General features: G+C 38.9%; 1 protein-coding gene and 1 long non-coding RNA gene across 2 annotated transcripts in view; one reads left to right on the top strand and one right to left on the bottom strand.

Annotated features, from left to right (window-relative positions):
- Positions 1 to 6,500: 6,500 nt before the first annotated feature.
- On the bottom strand, positions 6,501 to 10,211 carry ccka (cholecystokinin a). The gene is made up of 4 exons (XM_028581175.1): positions 10,141 to 10,211; positions 7,982 to 8,061; positions 7,414 to 7,603; positions 6,501 to 6,808 (listed from the first exon to the last, which is right to left on the bottom strand). Exons 2-4 carry the CDS (start codon positions 8,057 to 8,059, stop codon positions 6,669 to 6,671), a joined length of 408 nt encoding a protein of 135 aa, XP_028436976.1. The 5' UTR covers positions 8,060 to 8,061; positions 10,141 to 10,211; the 3' UTR covers positions 6,501 to 6,668.
- Positions 10,212 to 13,347: 3,136 nt separating this feature from the next.
- Positions 13,348 to 18,986, top strand: part of LOC114557992 (uncharacterized) — a 53,420-nt gene continuing 47,781 nt past the window's right edge. The window contains exon 1 of the long non-coding RNA XR_003692881.1: positions 13,348 to 13,705. This is a non-coding gene — a long non-coding RNA (uncharacterized LOC114557992). The remainder of the gene's footprint in view (positions 13,706 to 18,986) is intronic.

Below are 18,986 nucleotides of genomic sequence, written 5' to 3'. Positions count from 1 at the left end.
CAACTGTCCTCTCTTTGTTCGTGTGCTATAACAGCAGCAGAGTAAATATGAGCCACATGAGCTCTTGTATAAGAGCTTCACTCGCAGACAGACAGGCGGTAAACATGACTATTGTGTGTTTCAGATGTCATTCTTCGAGCTGTATATTGTGTTTGTGTGCGCGTGTGTGTGTCCCTACATTATGTGTTAGAGACACACACCGACCTTGTTTGTCTGTCTGTTGTAACCTATCTTACATCAGTATATATAAAGCGTGAAAAGTATTTTTTCAGAAATTGGTACACCTTCTTGTGACTCTTGGTGTAATGCAACTAAGTACATTTACTGAAATACTGTACAAAATTTAAGGTACTTGTACTTAACTTGAGTATTTTCATTTCATGCAACTTTATACTTCCACTCCACCACATCCCAGAGGCAAATACTGACAACTATTAGTTACCAGTTGCTTTTTAGATTACACATTTTAATGACCGTCCTGTCCAGTGAAAACCACGTGTCTCCGAATTTAGTGATTTTGAATGTTTGTGATAAACTGATTAGGTGTTCCTTTATGTGTTGAAAAAAAATCTCCTACTTCTTAAGCTAAGTCTTTAAAAACCTCTTGGATCAGCTGGAAAAAGCATCGTCACAAAGCTGAAACCGGCTGTTTTTCCGCCCCCATGAAAAGTGGACTTTTTAGAGATACTTGGTTCTCACAGGACAGCGACGCTGCAAACATAATGATTTTATAGAATATGACGCACAGCTGTAGATTAATCTACCCAACAGTATGTAAATGATTTAAAATGAGCACAACCTTGAGCATCTACAGCAGTAAAATGCAAAATAAACATTAATGCAGCAGTAATATTAATCCAAAAACATCATATATACTGTAAAAGGAAAACACTGGCTGAGAACATTTTACTGCACAGTCAATACTTTTACGTTTTGTACACTTTGCTGATAATACTTTTACTTAAAGTGATATAGTAGTATAAGTAACTTTTTAATGTTTCTGAAGGTCGGTCATTATTCATACAATGGTCTTAAATTACCTGTAACCGCAAACGAGACAAACAGTGAAAAGAACTCTATTTTTATATAGTTTTTATACATCCAGGCATCCAAGTTACAGTATGCAACACGTGAAGTGCAACGATGCATCTGTGACGTATTCTCTTATTGTAAATAAATGATTCTCTGTCTGAGCAAAACATTCATCGCAACTATATGACTTCCCGGTAACGCTAACTCGGTAATCTACAGCGGGTAATACAGCACCGTAAAGAAAAGACCTTTACGACAGCAGGTGTGGTAAAAACACTACCGCTTTTTTCCAAAGCAGCCACTAGAATCAACACAAACTGAAAGTTACATATAGCCACTTTAAAGTGCTCATATTATGCTTTTTGGCTTTTTCCCTTTCCTTTATTGTGTTATATATCTCCTTTGTGCACGTTATAGGTTTAAAGGGACTTACCATCTCCAAAAGATAACAAACCGCTCCAAACAGCTCTGTTGTAGTCCAGCCTTTACTTCAGAGACGAACGTGCGTCACTTTGTAACACGTTATAATGCTCGCCTAGCTGCTAGCATGGCACAGCCTCATACTCTGTTTCTGACTGGCTAGTAGTCCTTACCTAGCCACTGAGCATGTGCGACTCCCAACAAAGATGGAACAGAAGTGAGATGCCTCACTCTGTAGCTAAAACAGAGAGCTCAACACACAGGGTGAAAACAGGAGCTGCAGCAATGTGCAGTACAACCAAAATATGGTGTTTTTTGAAAAATGAAACCATGTAAACCTATTCTGATATAACCTCTTAATACAATTATGAACCTGAAGATGAGCATAATATGAGCACTTTAAGTGAGTTTTTGAATGCAGGACTTCTACTTGTAGTGGAGTGGATTTTCACAGGGTGGTATTAGTGCTTTTACTTACAGTTTTTTTGGATAGCTTACACACTAAAATTAAAAGTAGTACACTATTAGCAAAACCTTACACTCAAGAAGCAAAACATCAGCCCATATTTGCACAACTATAAGCACATTGTCAACCTCACACTTGTTGCTAAACTCTACACACAGTGATTTGCAAAACACTAAACACACTTAGCATACATTACACACAAAAATCTATCATGAAGTCACTTCTTTGCAATACCAAAGCACTGACTGTCAAATTACCGCACCGTCCAACCAATTGGTTCAACACAGTCATCAGGTGTGCAAACACTTGTTTGTCTAATTGTAGACACACCAATCAGGTGTATAAGCACTATAAAAAGCAGCAGGTGAGTTCATCACAATGGAAAGAGTCAGAGAAAGAGTAAGACGAGGAGGAGAACGAGGAGGAGGACAAGGAGGAGGAGGAAGGGGAGGAAGAGGAATCAACAGAGGACGAATCAACAGAGGAAGAGGAAGAGATGGAGGCCATGCTGGAGGTAGAGGTAGAGGTAGAGGAAGAGGAAGAGGAAGAGGAAGACAAGAAGGTGCTCAAAGAGGACCGAATCTGACAAATGAGATCCGCGCAACACTGGTTGACCACGTTGTCAACCACGGCCTGACGCTGAGGGAGGCTGGACTGCGAGTACAGCCAAATCTAAGCCGATACACAGTGGCGAGTGTGATAAGAACATTTCGACTGGAAAATAGGTATTGTAAAAATATCATCATATCAAACACATCTGCACGGTTTCAGTAACTGCTTACAGTACTGTATTCTATGCACTATCTGCACTTCTGTTACCTTTTCCTGTGACATTACTGTACTATTGTATTCTACAAATGAATGAGGGTCAGGAACGACAAGGGGGAAGGCCTCCTATGTTCACAGAACAGCAAGAGAGGGAGATAGTAAACATGGTTTTGGCCAACAATGCTGTAACACTCAATCAGCTCCAAACTAACATTGTCAATAACCACGCCAGTTTCAACGATATCCATCAGGTCTCAACATCAACACTGGCACGCATAAAAAAAAAAAAAAAACATATTCAAATGAAGCAAATTTATCGAGTGCCTTTCGAGCGCAATTCCGACAGGGTGAAACGACTGCGGCATGATGCTGCAGAGGTATGTATTCACTTTAGCAGTGTGATCTTGCATACTGTCTCATAATCTTTTACTGTACTATAATATGTATACTACATCTACACTGAACTACACAATTTTGCCTGACACTGTCCTTCAGAGAGTTTTACGAATGGATGGAGAGGAGATCCAGCATGAGTTCATTTACGTAGATGAGGCTGGGTTCAACCTGACGAGAACACGAAGGAGGGGAAGAAACATCATTGGCCACAGGGCTATAGTCGATGTCCCAGGGCAACGTGGGGGTAATATAACACTCTGTGCAGCCATTACACAGAATGGGGTCCTCCACCGCCATGCCCATATGGGCCCTTACAACACAGCACTCATACTTACATTCTTGGACCAACTGCACAACATAACAGCAGCAAATCAAATCGATCATATGCAATACATTGTTGTCTGGGACACTGTGTCTTTCCACCACTCTGCTCTGGTTCAGAACTGGTTTCAGCAACATCCACATTTCACCGTCCTATATCTTCCACCATACTCTCCATTCCTCAACCCTATAGAAGAGTTTTTCTCGGCATGGCGGTGGAAGGTATATGATCGCCGTCTCCAGGCTGAGGTAGCCCTCATCCAAGCCATGGAGGAGGCCTGTGACCAGATGGAGGTAGCAGCAATGCAAGGATGGATTCGTCATTCAAGACGTTTCTTGACAACATTGCCTGCGATGTTGATGAAATTCTCTGGCCAGATCCCGCTAGGCGAAGAGACAATGTCTAGTTTTGTTGTGTTTGTTTTTTTTACAGTAAACTTACAGTACAATACGTAAAGTGACATTTTGTTACAGTATTATGAATCTCCATGTCAACATTTTGGGCGTGTTGAGAAATAAATGAGTTTCTTCAGTCTGCAACATTGGTCTTGTGTAGTGTTTGGTGAATTTACATTATATTTGTACTTTGTTGATGGTAGCCTACTCTAATCATAGGGAACTAGAAGTGCTAAAAGTGTTTTAGGTTTATCACAGAAGAGTGTAACTCGTGCAAACAGAGTATAGTAATGTGAAACGTGTGTGTTTCATATGGTAACATAGTGTGGTTTTTAAACAAAAGTGTATAGTTTTTACAAGAGTGTTTAATTATACAAAGGATCTGTAGTGTTTTGCTAATTGGGTGTGTGGTTGTGCTAATTGTGTGTAGTGTTTTGAAAACCCGGGCCCTGTTTTGAAAATCGTGCTTAAGCAATCCAAAACTGTAAGTAAAGGATCAGAGTACTTCCTATAACACTAAATTCTGTGCTCTGTTTCTTGTGTGTGTATATTTGTGCAGCAATTAGTGTGTGAGCTTGAGAGAACAGACACTCTCCTGTCAGTAAACCAGTCAGATTTTAGACTCAGTGGATGAAGGGACTAATTTATAACAAACTTGGTGGTCATCTTGCAGGTAAGTTTGAGAGGTGAAGAGAAACCTGGAATGTGTGTGTTCTGTGTGGAAAAATATGCAGCAAGACGTGTGTTTGAAGGCAGTTGAGTTTTATTCATAAATCAATATAGTATTTTCTTCAATCCCCAGCCAGAGCAATTGATAAATCAAGATCTGTCTTTGCTTCACTTTGAACAAATAAAACCATAATCAAAAATCATATACACATACACGTATACTGCTTCATATCTATTTTACAAACAAATTTACATCAGATACATGATCATCTATTTTCTGTTTCCACAAAACTAAAAGCTTGATTTTATTACATTTTCTCTACAAACGGGGTGCAGTGGCTTTATGTTCAGCTGTGTGGCAGAGAAACCCTCACTTTCAGCATTTGGGTCTTTGCTCCTCTTTAGCATTTGATTTAAATCTGATACAGGTGTTCCCTCACTTTCTGCATTATATTAAAACTTAGTTTCATTTCCCAGGAGGACAGCTGATCTTTACAGCAGCTTCTGTTCAGTCAACAATCAACAAACAATGATATTTTTCAACTTATATAACGGAAATAAGATGTTTCAGAGCCACTTCTAAGACAGGATTAGATTCATTTAATACCCTGTTTAGAAAACTAGCTCATTATTCCAAGTGCTAATCCTGGGCAAGCCTGATTTATGTAAACAATAGACACTAATGATAATGTCCTGGCTTTCATGTAGTCCAGGAAGCCCTGGCGAGTTACGCCAAATGCTGTGTGGAAGGAAACCCATAGACAGACGTGGCAGGCAGAGGCTAGATGAAAGGCCACCAACTGTGCTTGAAACATAATAACATCATAATCCCAAACAAAGGCATTTTTATTTCTTGCTGACCTCAGAGGAAAATGGAGCTTTATTTTGAATTTGATTGAATCTGAAAGTTGGTAGAAACACATTATTCATCACGGAGACTTAACCTTCAAGAGTGCATACATACATAATCTTTCATTAAGAACATCTACAGTACTTGTTATTATGATTTCCTCCACTGAGGTCCATTATGCAATGATAGGGAGCCTCCCAATGATCTTATAGACAGTAGACAACACCTTGCGCTTTCTGAGACGTATCTTGTGCTTTTCACACTGCACATTTTTAGCCCAGGGTTGGTGCTGTTTAAGCCCCTTTTCTTCCAATTTAGAGACAACCTTACTGACTCCATACAGGTAGGCCTAAAGTAATGTAATGTATCACACTTTTTCTGGTGCACTTGTGTAAAGTTGAAGTGAACTGAAGCTCTGGGCTGCAGGTAGCTTAATGCATTAAGGTACGAATCAAAGCTCCAGACTTAAATCCCACTTTTGGTCCAATTTTCCAAAGACGCCTAAGTGGCTCATTAAAGTCCAATATAAGGCTCTTTGATACATTCTAAATTGTCAACTAAATGAGACACGTTAACAATACTTTGGGTGACATACCTTTGAGTCCTAAGACACTGAGAATAGTGCTTCAATTTATATCTAAAGGAACAAGTTCCGCGTGATAGTCTTTTACTATACAACTACTTAAACAGCTATTTTATGTTTCTGTATTTATTGTTTATTCTTAGTAATGTTTAATATGTTTGTTTGTGGATGTATGCGCCAATCACCAAGGCAAATTCCAAGTAGGGTCACTTCTGTGGCAATACACTCCTTTCTGATACCCAAAGACCTAAGAGCCAGTCTGATGAGCTGTTGTAAAAGCTATTCTATATTTTTCTTATTGTCAACAAATCCTATGAAAACACCAATACTAACCTCCAACTTTCAACCATAGACCTCCATTGTTGGCCAAAAGCTATTAAAACCCATCAATGAGTCACGCTGCTGCACTGTGTTTTCTCCTGTTTGAGTGGTTGTTTTTTTTATTTTTTCACAGAATTTCCTGACAACAACATATAGAATATTTTCATTCATATATATATATATATATATATATATATATATATATATATATATATATATATATATATATATATATATATATATATATATAGTGTTCGGGGAGCGGTTTGGAAAGTGCTCTTAACTTGAGCATGGAGATTCAGCGTCCACAGATTGCAGGGTATGCCCTTTGAAATATTTCCCCTCTCATTCTAGAATCCAGTCAAGTCAGCTCTTGGTTACAGTAAGTGCAGTGTAAAAAGGGCTCATTATTTTAGGGGCTTTTAGAGGCGACGATGGGTGTGCCTTTAGGAGGTGTATTCATACTCCTCTGCGCTGCGTCGACCGAAGTCCATCCAGCCGAGGTAATCTCTGTCCTTTATCCTGTGGCCGGGGGCTAGACCGCTGGCTCTGCTGCTGACGGAAGACCTGGTGTGGTAGGGAGAGCCTGGAGGAGACAGACACGCACTTCATCCCACTGATGATGTGATGAAGACAGGAAGATGACATTCTGCTCGGCACAAACATGATTGCAGTGCGCATTTTTCTACCTATACCACTGTACCGTGTAATGGAAAACTCTGAATGAGGTTGTTGTTGAGTAAATCATGCTGACTTGTTGTGTTTCTACTACTGTGTTTGTGTGTTTCACTAAGATCAGCGAGCTCAGCACGTCTCCCAGTCACACAGAGTTGACTTAAAAAGAGAAACAGAGAGAGACACACGGTGACAGAGAGAGCAGAGAGGGAGGTCAGGAGGCAGGGAGACGAGTGGAGGAGGAGGAAGGAACAGCGAGGAGGTATGGAAAGATGGAGGGAGGAGAGACAGAGAGCTAGAGGGAGGCAGGAAATGCCAGATGGTGGGACGAAGACTCAGCACGAGCCACGGCCGATTGCACATGGATGGATGTCGGGAAGATAGAAATAACAAGACCAGCAGCGAAATAAGACGAGAGGAATGTTCTGTGTGTAATGAGGTGAAATGACTAAAGGAGAAGACTTTTGCTCCTATTAAACTTTCCATGCATCTCATGCTGCACGTGCGACCGCTCACTTTTACTGGAGACGAGTCTGGCCAGTAGCTGGCTCAGGCTGTTCCGAGCGTCTCCGTCCTCCTGGGGTTGGTCGAAGTTGGCTAGGTGCCCTGAGGGGAGCGCTGGAGCCGAGCGGGCCTGCCGTGTGTGGTGGGGGGAGGCGGGGGGAGGCAGCAGACTGTCTGACACAGGAGCCTCACCCTCAGCTCTCTGTATGTGACCATACAGAACGAGAACGAATCAAGAAATAGGAATAGAGGAATAGATCTAAAATCAAAAACTGAAATTAGTTTGTCAAGGATTTAAGTGTATTATATCTTGAATTAAGAATAAGAGAGGAAAGTGGACTCTTTCAGGACACTTCGAGTCCTGAAGACCCTCCCTCTGATTAACATGGCATCCTCCTTTTCACAAATCAGCTCTGAGCTTTATCCCCGCCCATCATTATGTAGCACCAATAAAACATTATAGGTCAGTTAAATGCATTTTACCAAGAACTATAGCAGGACGTGTGTGTGTGTGTGTGTGTGTGTGTGTGTGTGTGTGTGTGTGTGTGTGTGTGTGTGTGTTTGTCTGCTTGTGTCTTACCATGGACTGTGAGGGCAAACTCAGGGAACCACTGGACAAAGCAGCCAGGAGAACACACACACAGATACCTACATTCATGACTGGAGAGAGAGAGAGAGAGAGAGAGAGAGAGAGAGAGAGGGTGTGGGGCAAAATATAACAAAGAAATACATTAAAATTAAAAATTAAAAGAAATCCACCAAACTTATTTTCCAATAGGTCACTCGCTATTTGCTGTCCCTCCATTACCCGCTGTTCTATTTTATTGTCTCCTTTCAGCTCGTTAAATATGTTTCTGAGGGGGGGAATCACAGGCAATGTGGGATTTGCAGAAAGCAGCAATAAATTGCTAAAGCACAGTGGTGTGTGTGTGTGTGTGTGTGTGTGGGGGGATTAACCTTTGATGGTTCCGCTGGCAACCTAAGGCAAACATCATTTGGTCTTTCTTATACACTCCCTCACTCTGTCACAGAGTGGCAGAACAATTTTGTATTTTACACACACACACAGCAGAGTTGGTGTGTGGCGTAATTGTGATGAATGTACACTGTCAGCAATGGCAGAATTCCAAAGGAAATACACTAATTATCTCTAAATCTTCATTTTGCTCTATGTGCTGTTTTTTTTTTTTTAACAGGGTTCACATGAGAGTCAATGTTAACATGACAGCATGTTTTTTATTAATCATTTCCTTTATTCTCTTGCTTATAGAAGGCCCAAAACACAAATTTTGAATGATACATTTTTTTTTGCAGCCCTCATGATCTCATGTCATCCTTGTGCTTAGATAATCAACATCGACTGTAGATTTTACATTATAATTTCTATAAATGAGCAGTTCAGTTAAAAATTAAAAAAATAAACTACAAAAATGTTACCTTTGTCAGACTGATTTGCTAATTTTTCCAACACCGTATTTATCTAAGAGCCCGGCAAAGCAGCACATTAATAATGAGGAATGATGCTTTATGCCAGGACATTCTTCCAGAGCAAATCATCAGATTAGATCAAACCAACAACAGCAGTCGCTCTGAGGCTTTCAATCTTCAACAATTCAAAACCATTTCTCTCTGACTGCCTCAATGTCTCTATTACACCACATTGCTCTCCGTGGACCTCTATTGATACATTTGTTTACCATTACTCAGGGTCTTTACTCAACTGCTCCCTCCCCCTCTCTTAATGATATCTAAAAATGATATCTGTGTAATTCTAGCACTGTAACTCAATACAAACAATCCATTTTAAATTGACACAGTGGTGGTATAAACAGCCATTCTCTTGATGCTAATATAATTCCTGTTAGCAGCTGGTCATTGTCACTAATTCATTATTCAGTGGGCTGGTAATGATGTGGTACTGTAATGTGTGTGAAAGCCTTCTCCTCAGAAAAAAATAAAATTAAAAAAAAATGAAAGGGGAACTTCTCTTTTTTTAAATTTAAAAACATCATCATGGTTAGTAATTGCACAGAGATGAATATTTAACCTTTTATGGGCACTAATTTGCACTTTTTTATTCTACTTTTATTAATCAGCAGAATCCTGCCTATGATACTTGCTGCAATTATAACTACCTAACATGATGTGCTCTAACATTATATATACACACAAGATTTTGTCTTCAGGTGAAATTTAAGAGAAGTAACAAAATTCCACTGTCATAATCTGATGTCTATACATTCCCCTTAAACAGTTTAATAATCCTAACTGTTTGAAATCGGCCATCTTTCATTATTCACTCATTCATTATTACATATTTGAAATGTACTGTCCTTAACATACTTCAACACTTGTCAGTGGTGTCCCATATATCTATGGTACATTACATGTTCTAGAGGAAATATTTAATGTTTAAGCTCAGTGGACTAAAGAAACTGTGGGGACATTTTTTTTTCGTGAAAGGAAAAAAAATATATAATAGTGAAAAAATTAAAAGTAAATGTCAAAAAACAAATAAAAAAAATTATACATATTTCTATCAATTTTTCAGAATAAATTTACAATTTCGGTTTCTGTGTTGTGAAACATAAAAAAAAAAAAAAGGTCAAATGATTTGAAAAAAAAAGAAGAAAAAAACCTCCTGTAAAGAACCTACAGTATCACAACATGTCATCTTGCAACAGAAAAACTGGAAACAACTAACAAGACAAATTCCCAGAATCCATTTTGTGTTCTTACCTGCAGCTGTTGGCGTGGACTAGAGGATGCTGAGTGAGAAGATGCTGAGTTTTGCTCCTCCAGTGTTCGGGCTGTGAGTGAGTGAGCAGAGAGGGGACCACTGTTTTATAGTGACACACAGGAAGGGGGAGGGGCCTGGGCACATGGGAGGAGCCTGCTGCTGGCGCAGAACCCGATGGCACTGACGCACTTCAGGACGCAAATGTGCACACACACTGCAAATGCACAAATACACAAACACACACACACACACACACACACACACATGGGTCAGAATGTAATTCTGAGACTTTTAGTGTACCTTTATTGTGTCTGACGCTTGTGCAGCCACTGCAATGTTAGAAGAAAAAGTTTGCTGATAGAGTTTCGTGAGAAAATGTTCTCGCTTTTCAGCCTGAAAGATTTTTTTTATCTGTGTATGACATGATGTTGTGGTTGTAATTGTTCTGAATATTAAACATCAAAAACATTCATGCCTAATTTAAGCCTGATGAAAAGGCTGAATGGCATTCATTCATAAATGGTATGAGAGACACTTTGGAGTAGTAGCATTAGGTGGTAATGCAATTGGTTTTTAAAGGTTCATTAAAGCTGTAAGGACTGGCTTCAGCGTTTAATTCTCTTTTCAAGCTAAAGCATCAAATAGTCAGTGATTGACTTCTTTATCCACATCATTTAGCATTACCTCTACAGTGGCCTTACTACAACATTCAAATCATATTTAAGAAAAAAAAAAGATATTTAATTATCTCCATCAGCCTAAAATAGCTTTAGGTATGCAGCAGGTCATGTAGAGTGAAGACACACTGCCTTCACTAGCCAGGATCCAGTTATTATTTCTTTTATGTCTATTTATATACTGATTTGCTTGCAGGGCTTGTCTGAATCTTTGAAAATTCTTCAGTTGTTCAGCCGCTGGCGAGATTACAGGAAGGCTCCTCTAAAGCATTATGGGAAAATAATTTCACTCTTTAGCTTTGTGTAATTCAGGACTTGAAACTTTAACTTCCACGAGGATCATTTGATTAAATGAAAGTTATATTGCCTGGGTCCTATTTTTGCATTGTTTATAGATATCCATGAAGTACAATACTTACAGTAGACAAGTTGCCAGAGTATGAAACTGAAACCAGTCAGTAATTAACAATATTAGTGTCACAAAAGGAATAATGCATCTCACAACCGTGACATGACAATTTCAAAATTGCACTGACTGACCCAAGAAGGATATTTAACTGTGCATTTCCTTTTGTTACTTCTGAAATGGAAAATCTTACTGTTTTGGTTCTGGCACTGAGTTTCAAGGGGGAGCTGTTGTGCAGCATCATATGTGGCAGTCTGCATGTTTACTGTAACCATGTAGGGTCTCCTTGATCTGCCCAACACATTGAGAACCAAGAACACGATCATTTTGAACTCAAGACAGAACGATCACAGGTTCAGACAGGATGGCGTTCCCTGTTCAGCTCTGTTACAGACAGGTCACACTGAAGACTGGCAGCGTGTTACCTGTAAATGTCAGAGAGACTGTGTGTGTGTGTGTGTGTGTGTGTGTGTGTGTGTGTGTGTGTGTGTGTGTGTGTGTGTGTGTGTGTGTGTGTGTGTGCGTGCGTGCGTGTGTGTGTGTGTGTGTGTGTGTGTGTGTGTGTGTGTGTTTGCGAGGTTGAGTGTGTGTGTCAGTGGATAATCTGGGTCTGCCCTGGTGAGTTTTTAGCTCTACTCCACTATGTTAATGGGGCTAACATTAGCCTGTTTTCTATCACTGTCATTAGCAGGTGTTTCACTTTTGATGGGGCATGCACCTACACACTCTGGCTGTTCTGTCATTGGCACCTGTCGAACTTCTAACAGACTCGACATTCGTGCACATACACAGCACAGTATTTATAACCATGTGCAAACCTCCTGACTTGACCATTGGAGTGCACAACAACATTTAACTTAACGAATAATGAAGCTGCTCCTCCCTGCTGCGCACAATTGAGAGAGGATAAAGGAAAACACTTTGTGTTCATCGCTCCACTACATAGCTGTACGTTTTGTAGAAAACATTTCCCGTTTGCCCGCACCATGTTTCAGAATCTAATCAGACGTGTCTACGACACTGAATGTGCTTTTGGGCAAACAGACAACTAAACAAACGAAACTCACGTCCCACAGGGTTTCGTTACAGAAGTACAGTACAGCTGTAAGCCTCATCATCAGACAGCTTCTGCTTGCCGTTGGTGTGAAACAAAGTGATGAAGCTACAGTGCATCCTCTGTTCTACATACTTTAATCTGTATCACACTTTTCTATTACCCGCCGCTATAGGGCCAAATATAATGTCCTCTCCATCTCTCTCCCAACCTTCAACATAATTATTGATATAAATTGAGTGGATATTTACATACAGTTCCTTTACATTCCCTCGACACCAGCTAATTATGCGTTTGCAGAATATTAGCAGTTCAAGTTATATTTGTGCACGTTGCAAAAGAAGCTGTGTGCAGTCATTGAGGAAGTGGTTCAAGGAAATGTCACTGACGCATAGAAGGTAAGCTTATTGTCTGGACAGGTGAAGCTGCAGACCTGAAGCGACCCACTTTACCAACTGAGCTACATTTGATACAAAGCTAGTATCTTGCTCTATCATGATAGAAACACAATAACTAGTTTTTAATATTTCCCCTAAAAATGGTTCTTATTAAAATGAACACAACCCACTCCAAGTGTGCCTGCATCCTTTGAGGCCTGTGGGGTAAAAAACATTTTTTTTTTTTTACAAATAACAAAGGAAAAGCCCAGGTGTAAATAATATAATCATATACAGTATTGTGCATGTCATGGCTTACTGGAACACTTGAATAGAACAGAGCCATCATGATGTTATTAGCAACACCTCAGCTTTGTATTTCCAACTTTGCTATGACAAGTCAAAATGTCTGCTGTGACAATAGGCCTGCCTGTTATGTTGGAAAAGACTTTCCTCCACTTCTTAATTTCTTTCAGACATCTGAGTCACAGCTCGACTGTAACTGCTGATATTTCTCCTACTTTTAACAGAATGACTGCTAAAAGCCTGTGAGCACCTCTGCACTCACACCATCGACATAATGACTCACACATGGCATACTGTACTCTACTGGTGAAAAAAACAAACGCACCCTTTGAAATTGGGCGGTCTATTTAAGGTATTGGAGCTCTGTTTGTCCTGTTTGTTGCACCTGGATGTAAAGAGCTGTAGTACACCTTTGGACTAGCACTTCATGAGCAAGTTCTTTTTCACCATTTGGATCGTGTTTGCGCAGGAAATAACTGAGTGCTGCATGGCAAGCCCTTTAAACATTTAATAGATTTCACTTGACCATCTAAGATTTAATTGTAGACATCTATAATTAAATCAGTGTTTTGACCAAAGGCATTGTCGGTGTCTTGCCGCAGACTGTCAGATCACCTGCTAGGCATCAAACGCACCTCGAAGGTCAGAGGGTAGCATGGCGGAGTGTTTCTGTCCGAGTTGGACCAGTTCTGTGAAGGATTTACTCTCCGATGAGGACACAGTGCACTGCTTTACTTCAACAAGGTAAGTCTTTGCTGCTTTTTTTATTAATTTTTTTAACATGCGTGTTGTCGTCGGTTAATGTTTTGGCTCTTGTTGCTTGTGTGTTCATGTGAATGCATTAGCATAACTGCTAGCCAGCGTCGGTTCTGCTGCTAACGGCTGCAGTTAATGTTGGTATGAGATACGATTGATGTTCTTTTAAGTGTACACTACAAGAACAGCGATATATGTAAAATATAGCTAGGTTAACTTTCTTTTTCCTTTTTAGTAGTTGTTCTGGGTGTAGCCTACATGATGGTAACGTTAACGTTACCTGTATGCTAACTTATGTAACATTAGTGGAGTGTCAGTTCTCTGAGTAGGCTGGATATTTCTATTCATAAGCTAAAATGGTTTCCCCTGAGGTTGTTGTCGTGTTCGTCGTTGTCTTTTGGTCAAGTTAAAGGAGAATATGGGTATTTTACTCTTATCTTGCTCACAGTTTATTCAAGGGGTGGGATCACCAGAGGCCCTAAGATACAATATTATCACGATATATCTTATTTCGCATATGATATTATTGCGATTTTAAACACCTTTTTTCCAACTTCAAATTATGTCCCCAAAGCAAAACTCTGTTTTGTCTAAAAAAAAAATGTTCTTGTTTGTTCATCTTACATCAATTTTTCATCGAGTGGATTGAAAAAAGCAATTGATCTTATTAATCTAGTACCAAAAGGTTACATTTTCATGTGCAATTTATATAGTAAAAGATCGATACTTGGCGTCCGTGTATCGACCGTATTGCTACGGAAAATAACGGAAAATAAGCCATACTATGCTGCATCGACCCCCCTAGTTTTTTCACATAATTTTTGACCTGTATTATTGGTTTCTTGGAGAGCTCTAAATGGCTTTTGTCACATTCACAGTAGTGTCGCATTGCCAGACCTATCTCCACAACGCTGTGCATTCACAGTACTAACGTTATGCAGTTATTAGAGAATATTGATGGTTGGTTTACTGCACACTCAGCTGCATTCATTGCACAAGTTTATGCTTAAATCCTTGTATTAGCTTTCTGCTTATGAATAAATCCTTTGATAAGAGCTTTTAGTTTGTTTTTTTTGCTCCATCGATGAATTTTTTATTTTAATGTTTAAGTGATTGAACTGCATAATGTTACCTCTCATAGGTTTGCCTGCTGCATATCAGGTAAAATGCTATTTTCTTCATACATCTCATTTGACTAGTATATTCCTCTCATAGTCTGGAGGTGTCCAGCCCAGTTAGGCTCTGGAGTTAGGCTCTGTACAGTGTCTAATGTGGGCTTGGTTGTGGAGAATTATGAGGTCAGAGCCAATACTCAAATTTTGCCAAGGGCATTCAGTATGCAAATGCAGCATATGATATGCTGCATTTGCATACTGTAATAATCCATTCGACATATTGGTTGACTAAAAAATACTAAAGACTAATAGTAAGGAGTATTACACACAGGTCTGTGGCTCATAATGACATCACTGTTGTCATCAAAGAAATCGTATGCATGCACACAGTTTTTTTTTAAGGAATGTGTTCATTTTAATTCTCTCTGTCTCTCCCTCCCAGTAGTGACTCATGGCACTTGAGTTAATTGCAGCATTGTGTTGTTTGGGACAGAAACCTCTTCAGTAGATTGACCCTCTTTCACCCTCTTTTCCTCTATTATCAACGGGCTCGTTCTGTATTGTCAGACATGAAGGGAAGAGATGAGGATAGAGGGGGGGAAGTGGGCATGTACAGAAATGATGGAAACATTAATCAAATCCTCTATTAAAAAAAAATGTATAGGCTATTACATTTGAAAACAGTTACCAAGTACTTTAGAGCAATATATAATCTGCGGCAGATTGTCTGAGGCCAGTGGATAGCAAAATGTTCAAAAGAAACCCCTGGGAACTGGTGAAAAGAGTAAGGATTTTGAATTATAGAAGATAAATTGAAATCTGCTGACTATGGTCCAAAAATAAGATCACTTTGAACATGAGGCACATCAAGAATTTATTTAACTTATAATTTGATATTACTGATTATCATGATTTTCTAATTGTCTTTCATCATCTGGATGGTTTTGATTGCAGGTATAACCTCTGAAGTCTCTCAGCTTGATGAGAATCTGAGCATTAAATGAACAAAAGCCTCTAGGTAGACCTGTTGTCTGGGTTTAGTGACCTCACAGAAAAGGTTCCTGGTATTTAAAGAAAAAAAAAGCATATCAAAGACGAGGTCCAAGCCTATAATGAAGAAAGACAGTGTCATTTATTTAAGTTCTTGAATGCTTTGACAGTCCTTTGCACTATTTAGGACATTTAACTCCAAATATTCCTCACCACCCTTCCCACACACTCCCTCACAGTTTTGTACGATAAGATGAGAACAAAAGCCCTCTATTTGTTTTACATTCTTACAGTTTCATCATTATAGTTTTTGTTTTCAGGTAGGCTATAATAATAGTCTACAGCTATGCTAGTGACTCCGTGAGGCTCACATCGGCATGCTAATATGCACAATGACAATGTTAAAATGCTGATTTAACTGGTTTATATAATGTTTACTATTAGTTAGTTTAGCATTCTAAACATTTGTTGATTAGCACTAAACACAAAGTACAGATATACTGTACAGAAATAGATATTTGGAGCTGAAACAATTATTTGATTAGTTGATCAACAGAAAAATAATCAGCAATGAGATTGATAATTGATTAATCATTTCAGTCATTTTTCAAGCTACAATGAAAAATCTAGCCTGGTGTACACCAGACCCCCTCTCAGTTGTAACTGAGAGGGGGTCTGGGCAAGCTCCATTCACAGCTGAATGAATGTAAACAAAAAGCTGCTCGCCATCGCTGCGCTATCGTCATCGTGTAAAGCCCGCCTCAACAGTTGTGATTGGTGCTTCGATTTGGAAAAATTGGAAATGGCCAGGCTGACTTGGAGAGCAAATCTCAAATTTGCCGGAAGTTCGTCAGGGTTTTCCCAGGCTATGAAAAATCCAAACATCTCTGATTTTTCAATCCTTCAATTGAGAAACTTTTCTTCTATTCTTTCTTTTACTTTGCAAACTTAATATCTAAGACATTTGAAGACGTCAGCTTGGACTCTGAGAAGTTGTGATGGGTATTTCTTAACTGTTTTTTGACATTTCATAGACTAAATGATAAATTGATTAATTGAAGAAGAAAAAAAAGCAGGTTAATTGATGAGGAAGATAATTGTTAGTTGCAGCCCTAGAGATATTTCAGTCTGGACGCTAGAGTGATTCAAAATAAAGCTTAGTCTGATATTAGTGGATCCTTTTGTAGGGAGATGGGAGGAATTAAGGCTTATTATTAAAACTATTAGCCTAATATTGCATCTTGGAAATGGTATAGGCTATTACTGTAATTCTACCTTCCTTATTTGTCTGCCTAAAGTGTTGTGGAAAGTAATTCATCACAAATAAAATTAAGGTCCACACAGTGAGTTAGTGAATTAATTAATTCATTTCTGGTTTGGAGCAAGGATGTTACCATGCTTTAAACTTTCGACTAATGTTAATAAAATAACGGAGCATAGGGCTGGGCGATATATCGATATTATATCTATCGTTATATGAGACTAGATATCGTCTTAGATTTTGGATATCGTAATATTGTGATATGACATAAGTGTCTTTTCCTGGTTTTAAAGGCTGCATTACAGTGAAGTGATGTACTTTTCTGAACTTACCAGACTGTTCTAGCTGTTCTATTATTAATGATTATTTATCTAAAATCTAAGTGTGAAGATATTTTGCGAGAGCACCAACTGTCAACTCTAGAATATATCGCCGCAATATCGATATCGAGGTATTTGGTCAAGAATATCATGATATCTGATTTTCTCTATATTGCCCAGCCCTATATTAGAAAATATGGAACGTAGAAATAAGCGCTGAAAATGTGTAGAAGAAAAATTTAACAATTTAAAATGTTGGAAAAAACTAAAGCAACAGTTGTTATACTGTATTTATGTTTACATTGTATTGTTATTTGAACAGCTGAGCATTGAACCAGGTGAAGAAACCTGTTTATTATTTATTCATTTGATTTTGCAACTGTTCACTGAAATAGCCGGTTTCTATGAAACTACATGTGACACGTCATATTTGGGTTTGACTTTGACTGAACATTTGCTCTCACTTTGCGGAAAAAATATCGGGATATATATCATATATCGATATTCAGCCAAAATATATCGGGATATGACTTTTGGTCAATATCGCCCAGCCCTAACGGAGCAGATGATTAATTAGTTTGATATAACAATCCTTTTGTTGGTGTGTTAACATATGACATTTTAAATTAAACACATCGTTGCTCTTTTTCTGTTTGTCACAGAAAGCCACTTGGTCTTTTCTGAGACAGCTCAGTAGCCCGAAGGAACAGTGTTCCAGTGGAAAGCTATACAAGTAAGAGTAGGTATCTGGACAATGACATTGTAGTCTGAAGGTAAATGTCAGGTAGAAGCTGCAAATACATTAGACCACATATGACATTTGTCACTTTAATGCTTACAATGAACAGAATGAATTATTGTCCACAGGTGCTAAGCTGTGCTATATTGCTCGTCATTGCCTTTCTCAGAGGAGATAATGTTACTGAACTTTGCTGCTCTCTCTGACTTTCTACAGTTTGCTGTTAAATTTTCTAACTCACCACTAAATCTAATTTGTTTTTTTTCTTCTATGTTTTCTATGTAGTTTTATGAAAATCTGGAAAAAAAGTTTAACAAGAGATGTTTACATTTATGTATTTATTTTTTACTCTTTTGGAGAATTTAATGAAATAGCTCTAAGCTATATTAATTTGATATAAACCATCTCAGTTCAGCCCTGTTGTGCAGAAATGTGAGGGGTTATTGATGCATCTTAAGAATGAGTTTCTCAGGGGAAATAACGCGAGTCTACATTCAACTGCTTTTTCTAATAGATGCTTTCATCACTACTAATGCTTCTCTCTGGGCCATAAAACTGTGTTTGGTGTTTGTGTAACCTTCGCAATATCGTGTGTGTGTGTGTGTGTGTGTGTGTGTGTGTGTGTGTGTGTGTGTGTGTGTGTGTGTGTGTGTGTGTGTGTGTGTGTGTGTGTGTGTGTGTGTGTGTGTGTGTGTGTGTGTGTGTGTGTGTGTGTGTGTGTGTGTGTGTGTGTGTGTGTGTGTGTGTGTGTGTGTGTGTCGCGCGCATCCTAGAAGGCTCCTTTGCAGCCAATTTTATAGTTGGCCCCACACACTAATCAGTGTGCCAGCAGTAATGGAGTTGT

The sequence above is a fragment of the Perca flavescens genome, chromosome 6 (assembly GCF_004354835.1).
Source record: "Perca flavescens isolate YP-PL-M2 chromosome 6, PFLA_1.0, whole genome shotgun sequence".
Taxonomy (NCBI): Eukaryota; Metazoa; Chordata; class Actinopteri; order Perciformes; family Percidae; genus Perca; species Perca flavescens.
The sequence above is the reverse complement of the archived record's forward strand: the minus strand, read 5'-3'. Positions and strand labels throughout refer to the sequence as shown.